Genomic DNA, 12,276 nt, shown 5'->3' with positions numbered 1-12,276 from the left:
AGCTTTACCTCTGACTGATACAAAGCAGTGACACTGGAGACTCCTTCCGTAAATGTTAAACAAACATCTCCTTGTGAGTTTTTATAAAAATTTATTTCTCTGTGAAAACTATGTACTAAATTTCACTTTATCTAATATGTTTAAGAGTCTAGTTTAGATAATAGTATTCATAGTATTTATTCATTTACACTGATAGTTTGTTTGTGACAAAATCTTGATTATTCGTCACAAATAAGTCATAGATGAGCATTTTTTCTGACACCAGGTTGATTATTCAGTGTAGAAGATGATTGAGTAGAAACTGCTCAGGAATGATACTGAACCCAAACCTCAGTGTAATATTTAGTCATGTGACTTAGTGTTAGGTCTTAAAACATGTATGTTATTCAAGTCATATTAATGATCCCCGATGATGTTAATATATTAATGTTACTTGACCCAAAGCAATGACAAACCACACTTGGTGACAGACCGGGTTGTGAGTTCTGACAAACTTTTATTTGAAATGTACGTAAGTGTCCCATTAATAAACAAGAACATAAACAAAATCAACAGCCATATAAATATCTGCATATAAAATCAAAGCAGGACATGAAGCGCAAAGTGGTTAAAAAAAAAGAAAAGAAAGAAAGTTATCACAATTGAATCCAGAAAGGTATTCAAGCAGCAGACAGACATTTATATTTTATATATATTTAGAGTTAAACAGACAGGAATAGCCATTCCGGTAGCATTAACAGCTTACTGTAATTACAAACACAGAAGACTATAGAGGGATGTCGGGGGAAGGGCACGCTAAAAACACATCTTTTTTTAAGCTTGGAAGAAATAATAAAGTGAAAGAGAAGGAAAAGAACACAAAAATATGCACTTTTTTAACTTCACAAGGCCTAAGCTACGATTGTGTTTTCTTCATAAATGGAAAGGTTGTATTTACAGTTTGGTTAGTAAATGAGTTTGAAGCTTTTTTGTATCTAAAGCACTATACTTGTTTTTTTTAGGTTTCTTTTTTTATATATTTTTTCTAAAAAATACTGAAACATTCCTGTTCTAGCCTGATGTTTCTGGCTCACGTTTGTACAGACAGGTTACATGTCGTATTTACACGGTTATTTCGGATTGTACAGAATGCCGGAGAGAGTAATAAGTAATAAAGTCGAATTTGGAAGTTGTCTGAGAATGGAGTGGCGTCCATTTGAGGTCTTCCCAATTGGAAAAAAAATCCAGGAAAATCAGCAATGAATAAAATCGCCACATCAAATATCTCCTTCATACTGTCTCTCCATCAATCCGACTTTTTTGAGGTTTCTCATCCCACAACTCAATCTGCTTAAACTGAAACTTTAAACTTCAGAAGATCATGCTCAACCAGAACGCGCTAACGCAGACCAAAGGCTTGGGAAATGTCCACGATATCCACGTCAGAGGAAACACTTCATTTAATGCAGGCTGAAATGAGTAGTGAATATTTGGCTATACAGAGTTGGTAGGTGTTTGATACTGTATATCATTATATATCATGAAGCTAGCATTGTTTTAGTCATGCTAAACAAATTTATTGAGACTGGATCCAATCTTACATTTGTTTTTTTGTTTTTTTTTCCTGATAATACGAACAGTCCAACTTTGCAGTTGCTGGTGTGTTTATGAGGAAAACGGCTTCTCTTACTGTAAATGCATTTAACTTCTTCATACTTTTACTCATCTTTTCCACACTGCATAGTTCTATAGTTCTTTTTCAATACCATGGTTACAAATTGGATCATGCAAGAGTCAGTAGAAAAAGAAAAAAAAAATCTTCTCCCAGGGTTATGGCACATCCTTGAAAAAACATACACCACACTTTTTTCATTTTCATTCTTCTCACAACAAGTAGCTCTATTTTGCGTTATAAAGAACACGCACGCGCACAAAAAAAAATATCGTAACATGACAATGTGTATTTATCAGCAGTGCTATCAAACAGGATTACAGAAGAAACTTTCATTGTTGATGTGAACACATCGGAACACATCCTGATCAGTTCTTATTGATGTTTGATTTTACATGAAGATATAAAATCTACCACAAGAAGAAAAAAACAGCTGGGAATTTCTTGCATCGTGTCTAAGAACTAAACCATCTGAAACTGATATTTAGTCTCGGCACTAAAGAAACGTCTGATTATTAAATGTTCTAGTTTTACATGCGCGGAAGAGAAATGCTCAGATTGGAGCAGTAGAGTGCGACTGCTAATCTAATCTAATTTAATCTATTCTAATGTGATTTAATCTGATCTGAGCTAATCTAACGCATCTTACTGTCTTACTTCTTGTCCTTCTTGGTGACCTTCTTCTTGCTGGCCGGGGTCGGGGCAGCCTTGGGGACATCGGTGGTGGGTGCAGCTTGAGGCGGGGCCTGAGGAGGTGGCAGAGCCTGTTGAGGCATCTGCTGCTGGGGATTAGCTGTTAGTGTAGCGGTGCTGCCTGGTATGTAAACATTCTGCCGGTAATCAGGGACGTACTGAGCATTGTAGCGAGGACCAAGAGTCGCTGTGGCTTCACTCACTTCTAAAGCAACAGGGAGAGACATGGGGGGGGGGATGGAAAGGATAGAGAGAAGGACAAAAGAAATCGGAGAAGAAATTGTTATAGTGTCAGTATGCTAAGTTTATGAACATGAGTATTTTCATGTCATACAAGTTTAGTCAGGAATAAAACTGTGTGTGTGTGTGTGTGTTTTGTGGTGATTTTTTAAATGTATTTTTTTGTTCCCACCCCAAACTTGATTATTTTCCTGTAATAGCACAAGTTTTCCCAAGTGTTTTGTTCCTTTTGTACTACAGCAATTTGCTGTAAACAAAATTCTGCTCATTAAACAACATCCATTAGAGTTTATATCCGTTTATTGTTACATTTTTGGCTGTGGAATGTTCACGAACAAAGTTCTCACTTACATTATAGCAGCTATAAATGGTCGTTTCTTCACCAGCCTCAATTTTAATCTCTTTCTTTTGAATTCAATGAGACAGAAAAATAAAAAAAAACAAACAAACTGACAAAAAAAAATGCAGCTTGTCATCCAACTCATGCCCAAATTTTAAGGGCTCGTGACTTGACTTAGACTTGAGCACTGATTACTCCGACTTGGACTCGGACTTGTGCATTAACTGCATTCAGACTCGTAAATTGGAGACAAGGACTCTGATTTTTTTCTTTACTTTTTGTAACATACCGTAATAATGTGGCATAAGATACAGCGCCCTCCACAATTATTGGCACCCCTCGTTAAGATATGCTCTTAGGCTTCTAATAAATTCATTTTTTTTTTTAAATAATATAGGACAACAATACAAAAAAAGAGAAAAATCCAACCTTTAATTCAAGTGCATTTATTCAGTGGGAAAAAAAATCCCACATTAAGAAATAATTCTTTTACATGAAGTCATGTGTGCCACAATTATTGGCACACCTGATGTTAATGCTTTGTACAAGCCCTTTTTGCCAACAAGACAGCACATAATATTCTCCTTTAACATTTCACAAGATGGGAGAATACAGAGAGAGAGATCTTCGACCATTCCTCTTTGCACAATCTCTCTAAATCGTCCAGAGTCCTGGGTCCTCTCCTATGCACTCTCCTCTTCAGCTCACCCCACAGGTTTTCAATTGGGTTGAGGTCTGGGGACTGAGATGGCCAGGGGAGGAGCTTGATTTTGTGTTTTCTGAACCATTTTTGTGTAGATTTGGCCACATGTTTAGGGTCATTATCTTGCTGAAAGATGCAGTGATGACCCGTCTTCAGCTTTCGGGCAGAGGCCACCAGATTTTGATTTAAAATGTCCTGGTATTTCAAAGAGTTCATGATGCCATGCACCCAAACAAGGTTCCCGGGGCCTTTGGAAGAGAAACAGGCCCACAGCATCACCGATCCTCCCCCATAGGCCTACTTCACAGTGGGCATGAGGTGCTTTTCTGCATATTCATCTTTTGTGATGTATTAGAGTGTTTGTTGTCAAAAAGATCTATCTTGGTCTCATCTGACCAAAGCACACGGTCCCAGTTGAAGTCCCAGTACCGCTTAGTGAACTCCAGACATTTACATTTATGCTTGTAAGTGAGAAAAGGCTTTTTCCGTGCATGCCTCCCAAACAGCTTGTTGGCATGTAAATAGCACCTGATGGCTGTTATGGATACTTTGTAACCCCAAGATGCTCCTCTTTGATGCAATTCTCTAACCATGAGCTTTGGAGAACTTTTTACTTCTCTTATAATCCTCCTCACTGTGCATGGTGGCAAGATAAACTTGCATCCTCATCCAGGCTTGTTTGCCACTGTTCCAGTTGTTTTAAACTTCTTGACAATTCCTCTGGCTGTAGATATGGGCAGGTGTAGGCGAGTGGCTATTTTCTTGTAACCACTGCCTGACTTATGAAGGTTGACACACATCTGCCTTACTTGAATGGTGTGTTCTCTTGTCTTTTCCATGTTGAAGAGTGGATAAGAGAAATAGGCCTCTGTGTCACATCATATTTATACCCCAGGGAAACAGGGTGTGATGAATTACTAATTAAAGGTTCCTAGATACTCTGATCAACTTTATAAACTACAGTATAAATGACAGAAATGCTTCAATTACATTTATTTTCTAAGAATTGTTATGGGTGCCAATAATTGTGGGAAAAGGTGATTTTATGAAAAATAATTATTTCTTAGTCAGGGATTTTTTTTTAATTCACTTGAGTTAAAGGTTACATTTTTCTACAATTTTCAGTGTGAGATTATGCTTCTGCAATAAAAATTGAATTTATTTTAAGGCTTTTAATGCATCTTAACCAGGGATGCCAATAATTGTGGAGGGCGCTGTATTTATATCTACATTAATTTTTATACTAATTTCACGCAAGAGAATGCACACTCATATGTCATGTTCAGGGACAAACTAACGTTAACGGCGCTAAAATGCCTGGAGAGACGCCCCTAGGATTGTCTGCTTTGCTTCTACAGACTTCTCATGCAGTGGGAAAAAATGCACTGCTATGTGTTCCGTATGTAGAAGAACTATCGAGGAGACGACAGGGACAACCTCGAACTTCAGTCGGCATTTGGCAAGACTCCACCCAGAGAAGGAAGTGACATGCTAGGTTCATTGCTCTGTTGATAGCGGGGCTTGCTTGCTGAGTGATGAACTAGCTAGTGTTAACCCTCTCTCATGTTCAGTGCCTTGTTGATAGTGGGTCAGACTCAACTCGAAATTTTCTTTAATGACTCGGACCTGAACACTGAGGACTCGAGACTGGACTCAGACTCGAGGTTTAGTGACTCGACTCCAACACTGCAAGAAACTGCAAAGGAGCATAAACTTCTCTGTCCTGAAGATGCAGAAAACTTGAAACAAATGGAATTACAGCTTTACTGTCCAGCTCACTGATACAAAGCACTGACACTGGAGACTCCTTCCATAAATGTTACAGAAACATTTTTTTTGAGAAAACGTCACCATGTCAACAATTATCCCCATTTTTAAATGTGTTTATGTGGAGAGTCAATCCATCATGAATGAACAGACTTATTAACAGACACTATTGTCAGAGCTGCTGTTTATAGAAAATTAATCACCACCTTCAGAAGATTTTGATCATTTAATAATGCTGTTCAACATTTCAATACAGAAATAACATTTTTGACAGCATGCACTAAAATAGCGTGGGAGGTTTGGCGCAGGAGACATAACGATCTCACAGACTTCCAGCGAATAAAGCACTGCACTGCAGTGTGTGTGTGTGTGTGTGTGTGACCTGCTTTTGCCTTTCCCTCCCCCATGCATTATGTACGCTGTAACACACACTCTGCTTGGATCCTATCATGTATTTAATGGTGCATTAAAAAAAAAAGAAGAAGCCCACACTGGTATTGTTCACTGTTCTTGCAGAATTCATGTTGCAGGTGTTTGTGGATCGCGGACACACCATCTTTGTCTCTGGAACTTGAATGCATTTGGTTTCTTTGCCATGTAGATTGTTTACAATTGTTCATTTTATGAAATGAACAGCAACCAGAGTTGATTTCTGAGTGAATCATTATCCCAAGAACTAATTCATTCTCATAAGAAAAAGGAAAGACTGATCAGCCAGTGTGATAAGGCGGTGCAGCATTCGCAGGCACACTGCAGCTGTGTGACGGAGGAAGAAAGAGTCTTCTGTCTTTTAATGCTCCATCAGCCATCATTCCCCCAACTGGAAGTATCTCTCTGTCATTTTATCTCCTAAATCCAGCCTTGACATTGAATTCTGGCTTCAGATTGGTCTCAGGAGGTGCTGATTAATTTTCTTCTTTTAATATGTTTCTATAATAACAACTCAGTCACAGGGACTTGTAACCCAGATGCTCCACATCAAAAAAATGTTGGAAATCATTTTGCGATTTCTTGGTAACATGGTAACAAGGTGTGTGTGTGTGTGTGTGTGTGTGTGTGTGTGTGTGTGTGTGTGTGTGTGTGTGTGTGTGTGTGTGTGTGGTTTTTTTAGGGCCCGAGCACCAGAGGTGCAAGGCCCTGTTGTTTTCCTCAGTCTTCTTCTTCTTCTTCTTCTTCTTCTTCAAGACGGCCATTTTTGAGCTGTTTCTCATGGGCAAAATCTCATGAAATTTGGTACACACATCACTCCTGGCCACTGCTACTCAGGGATAGGCTTGGCTCCGGGCGTGTCCAGGGGACTATAGAGTGCCCCTACATGTCATTGAGACTTCTGTCCAATATATAGTTTCACCTATCCATGCCAAATTTGGTAGGTGTGTGGACTGCCTCAAGACGAACAAAATTGTAAAGTACATTGTATTATCCATCCATCCATTATCTGTTTATCCTGTTCAGGGTCACAGGCGAGCTGGAGCCTATCCCAGCTGACTATGGGCGAGAGGCGGGGTACACCCTGAACAAGTTGCCAGATCATTGCAGGGCTGACATATAGAAACAAACAACCATTCACACTCACATTCACACCTACGGTCAATTTAGAGTCACCAGTTAACCTAACCTGCATGTCTTTGGACTGTGGGGGAAACCGGAGCACCCAGAGGAAACCCACACGGACACGGGGAGAACATGCAAACTCCACACAGAAAGGCCCTCGCCAGCCACGGGGCTCAAACCCGGACCTTCTTGCTGTGAGGCGACAGTGCTAACCACTACACCACCGTGCCACCCTACATTGTATTCACCATAATCAACAGGAAATGAGTTATTGTTTTGACACTTGTTACATTTTGACGTTCTCCTGCTTGGCACTTATAGGATTCATGCCGAATTTAGTATACCGGAGGTGTTCCAGCACTTCATCGCCGCTTGTGGCTATATTTTTAAATTCTAATTAACTTAAAGGCAGAGAGAAAAGAGAGAATGAAAGATCTGGCAAAGTGACGACTATTTCTGTCCATTATAACATACAGTACATGATATCAGGAATGAACTCGTTTCACACACATTCCACAACATTAAATGTAACAATAAATGGATAAAAATACATCATTCTTTGGATAATAAGTAATATAAGAGGAACTAAACACTTTGGTATGTGATATTTTTGGGAAATAATCAACTTCAAGGTTGTAACAGTGCTCTGCTTGATCACACCACCGTGTTTTTGATAATTTTCCTCTAACAGCTCAACATGGAGTCTATTTTTATGCATGTGCTGGTGTTCTGTTTTCTTCTTGTTGTATGTAAAATCCAGTGGTGTAGGTTCATAGATTTTTAGGCAACACATGGTGGCATGATGTAATTATTTACAGGACAAGGTTACATTTGTAAAATATTTGATTTGGTCCGTGGTGCAAAATAAACAGCCATGTAATGAATTTAATGTGTTTTCTTCACACTCCCTCTACAGTACTTGCTGCAATAAGATTTTAATTAAGTCTCTAATCTCTCACATCTCTCTTCAGAGAATGGAATGGAGTAGCAAAGTGATAGAGGGATTAAAATAACAGAAGAGAATGGACTGAAGCTCACCGTTCGCAGCAGCCATCAGAGCCTGGAGCTGTTCCGCCTCAGTGGGGGGGTTGGGCCACGGTCCTGTTCCCACTACTGCACCGGCTCCAGCCTCTTCAGGACGAGGTCCAGCTCTGCACAACACACAGGGGTGTTTAGTGTCTCTCACTTACACTGACACACACACACGCGCGCCACACAAACATGCTCGCCTGTCCTGGGCATGAAAACGCCGGCCTGATGAGTTGAGGCGGCCATTTTGTGCTAACCAAACGTGGCACACAGGTAATGGAGGCTGCAGTCAATGTGAGCACAGGCAGCCGTAATATAATCAAACAGGCAAACAGGTCAGCACACACACACACACACACACACACACACAAAAGCACATGTTGCTTTTTCTGCATTTGCTCATGTCGTGTACATGTTCAGTTTGGGATCAACAATCCACTTTCTTCAAGATTCAAATGTTAACCCTGAGGCTTGTAATTTTAACATCCGGAATGTTGAACCTGCCTCTTTATACCACAGTTATGTTCATTTCATTTACTACAGCAGCAGCTCTGACAGCTGTGGCAGCTGAAATTCAAATCACAGGATTATATTAATGCGGTCATGCATTATCATTATCGTTTCTATAGTAACAGCTCATTCACGGAGACGTGTGCGGCTATAAAATGTCCGTAATTATTGACCCGATGAGGGTTTTTTTTTAAGGACTCTCCAGTGTCGCTGCTTTGTAACAGTCAGAGATAAAGCTGTAACCTTTCTGGCATCTTCAGAACAAAGGCATTTACACTTTGTGGTTTCTCAGTAACATGACCAACAAGCTATGTTTTTGTTTCTCATTAGAGAAAAAAAGAAAAGAGAGTCTGGTGATGGAATGACTGACACTTTATCACTGCATTAAGTGATCTAGTAGCAAGTAACTTTCCTCTGGTGAATGTTCAACATTAAATGTAACCAGGAATGGATAAAACATACCACGTCATTCCTTAATAAACTAAAATACTGTAATCATCCTGGCGACTTGTCCAGGGTGTACCCCGCCTTTCGCCCATAGTCAGCTGGGATAGGCTCCAGCTTGCCTGCGACCTTGTAGGACAGGATAAAGTGGCTAGAGACAATGAGATGAGATGAGACTGTAATCATTTCCAAATTGCTGTGGTATAAGAGGAATAAAAATGCCACGATGTGCTGTTATACTGTAGAAAAATAATCGACAAAAAAATTATTTGACTCTTCTGCTATAACAGCAAATCCTAAAGTGTTTTATTACTGATGGTGTACAGTATGTGTGCATTCACTGCTGTGTCTTTACCCACATAAACACATAAAATTGAAATCAAGAACAGGACAACAGAAATATTCTCTATGCTACAAAGACAGACTACACACAGTTTGTCTTAGGAAGCCAAAGCAAATCCATTCCAAAAAAAAAGACAAAAGAAATGGCACTTAACTCGGCAACACTACACACAGTACCACATTAAACCTACAGAGCGAGATGCAACACACAGTCTCCAGCAATACACACACGTCCAATAGTCCTGAGGACTGCGATAGTGAAGCGCCTTTTGGTACACGCAGACCCATAACAACAGGACGATCGGACAGTGTGTAGTTCAGAGCTGGAAAACACACTGAGCAGCTCTAAAAGAACTTCACAAAGCTACAAGGCTCCTGACATGAAGCCGAGCTGCAGCACACACTACTGTCCTCTTCCACTTCCTGAACTCTACCTGGACTTCTCGTACGGAGCCCACCTCTGCTGCAGGGTGTCGAACCTGTGCTGGCTGGAACACAGGGATAGTAGCAATACGCCTGTCACTCATTTAGCCACACGCCAATCAGCATGAAACCGACATCTCCAGCTGTCTATGTTAGGAAATGAGTTTTCTAAAGCGACTCATAATTGAGATAAGATACAAGGATTAACGTAATGATCAACTGGCACAGGCTTAGAAAAAAGGTTCCAACAAAGAACCTTTCTATGGTTTGGAGAAACTCCATCTCAAACCTTTCAAAAAAATATCCCAAGTAAAACTACTTTAAATTGATGGAACCATTCACCATCCAAGGAACACCTTTTTTCTAGGAGTGCCATCACAATCTTGACCCCAAATTATCAATCACTGCCATGCTTAGTCCCGAGCAAGGTATAATGCCATCCCAGTGCACTTTAGATTTTCTAAAGAGCTTTAAATATTTATTAGGGATATTTTTGACGTTATATTTAAATGTTTCACCAAGCTAATCAAAATCAGTAACACTCCTGTGATCACTCTTTAATCTCTTACACTGTATAAAGTAGTAATAAAGCCATTAATCCACTTACCCACTGGGTCCAGGTCTCTGGTTCGGAGGTAAGCGCCAGTCATTGCTTGGTGGCTTTTGCTGTGGAAAAAAAAAGAAAGAAACAATTGGGTTTGCATTTGTTTTATAGTTAGAAATATTGGTGCCCAGTTCTTTTACGGTGTCTCTTCTAGGAAGTTATAAAGGACTGAGATTTCTGAAAGAGGAAATTGAATGAGTGAAGCCACAAAACAGTTAGTCAAAGATCTGCAAGTGGAGTGAAGGACAGGAAATGGATAGAGATGATGCCTAGTGAGTTGAAACAGCCAGCCTAATACAGAATACAGGATTGAATGTGTGAATAATTGAAATCCCCATCATGTCTCTGAAACACATGAGTGCGTGTATGATATAGGAACACGCATCCTGTCATTCTGAACATTATAAAAGTTACTCAGTGCCTGTGAGAATGAAGGCAGACCAAACTGCATGGACTTCCCATGAAAAATTGATTTTATGATTACAGTTAGAGGTACTGTGATGGTTAATTGTATCATATTGCAGCTGTTACTGGGGTAGTTGCTGTTTTAATCTTAATATGCTCATCTTCATTTGAAGATGGTCATGTGTAGCATGTGCAGTGACTCACTGATGCTGTAAACATTGGACAAGATTACAGAAACTGGGTCAGCTGTCAATCAATCTACCATGAGCATGAAATAACCTGACTGGCTAGAAGATTTTCATCCAAATGAGCTGTTGTAGACAAAAATCCCACATAAAAGATTTCTTTGGTTGTGAGTAAAGTTTGGTGAATCAATAATACAACATGGAGACATGCTTGGTGGCCAATTTAGTGGCAAAGATAGCTGGCAACAAAAGTCTAGCAGTGTGAAAATGTCTGAAAAAAATCAGTCTAAGCACTGAGCACTGCTACCATGCTCGTCTAAAATCCACCTATCGAAAGACGACAAACTCGTGGATCAGCTATGAATACAATGGCAGCGAAAGAAAAATGCTAATAAACAGAAAAAAACATCAAGCTTTGAAACTCTGAAGAAAGTTTGTATTTACATGACTGTTTTCTTCTGATTACCTTGACTAATAATGAATGCATGACGTAGTAATTTTATTTAATCACAGATTTGCCTTTAGAGGATCTTCATTGGATTATCAGACATGGGAAAGGCTTGGGATAATACACAGTCTCATGCACAGTCATTAACCAGTCAAAATTTGCACAGCCATTTTTTTGAATGCTACTTTGCACCCTACACACTCAGTATGTACACTACCCACCCGTATTTATACATCTTTTACGCATCTGTGTATTTTCTGTATTCTTTTGTACAGAATGTTTTTCCCTGACAGCACTCATGATATCAGGACTATCATGACTGTCATCAACAAACCTCAAATCTTGTAAAACTAATAATCCACATGTACATTTTTTCCATATGCAGTTGAATCCTCCCTGCTGTGGTAACATGTGAGAAATCAGAATCTTACATTAGGAAGTCTCATGGTGCTATCCTCCCTGAGGCCTAATTGAATATTCACACCACCTGATGATGTTCTCATATGCCAAATAGAGCAACACTTTTGAGAAAAACTCCTCATTTACATTCACCACCATACTGCACATACATTTAATTTCCCTGATGTGTAGGTGGTCTATCAATGCAATCCTCACCTTCAAGAATGAGCAACTGAACAGTCTCTGCGACAGGCTCATGCTTATAGCACTATGTGGCTTCGGAACAAACACAGTCACTCCAGCTTGAGATGGTTGAGAAGCAGGGTGTGTATGTAGGTTTATGAGGGTTCTGAGAAGCTCCTACTACCTCTAGATACCTAACAGGACCACTGGAGTTTAGCTGAAGGTATAAGTCCTTGTTTTGGCACTTAAATTCCAATCTTTGCATGATAGAGGTCAGATGACCATGACTGTTCAGCCATCACAGTCTGATATACATAATAGTGAGGAGAGAAACTAATATGATGCAAGATAAAGAA

General features: G+C 39.7%; 1 protein-coding gene across 16 annotated transcripts in view; it reads right to left on the bottom strand.

Annotated features, from left to right (window-relative positions):
• Positions 1-476: 476 nt before the first annotated feature.
• LOC132873435 (protocadherin beta-15-like) overlaps positions 477-12,276 on the bottom strand; it is a 246,338-nt gene continuing 234,538 nt past the window's right edge. For 14 of the 16 annotated variants that reach the window (XM_060908997.1, XM_060908995.1, XM_060908991.1 and 11 more), the window contains exons 2-4: positions 10,304-10,362; positions 7,987-8,099; positions 477-2,549 (exon numbers count right to left, since the gene is read on the bottom strand). In XM_060908997.1, the coding sequence (XP_060764980.1) occupies positions 2,305-2,549; positions 7,987-8,099; positions 10,304-10,362 (417 nt within the window). In that variant the 3' untranslated portion in view covers positions 477-2,304. Of the gene's footprint in view, positions 2,550-7,986; positions 8,100-9,707; positions 9,762-10,303; positions 10,363-12,276 lie in introns of all 16 variants that reach the window. The other 2 variants (XM_060908998.1, XM_060908987.1) reach the window with 2 other exon arrangements.

This window comes from Neoarius graeffei, chromosome 25 (assembly GCF_027579695.1).
Source record: "Neoarius graeffei isolate fNeoGra1 chromosome 25, fNeoGra1.pri, whole genome shotgun sequence".
NCBI classification, from domain to species: Eukaryota; Metazoa; Chordata; class Actinopteri; order Siluriformes; family Ariidae; genus Neoarius; species Neoarius graeffei.
Note: the sequence above shows the minus strand (reverse complement) of the source record. Positions and strands in the feature narration are given on the sequence as shown.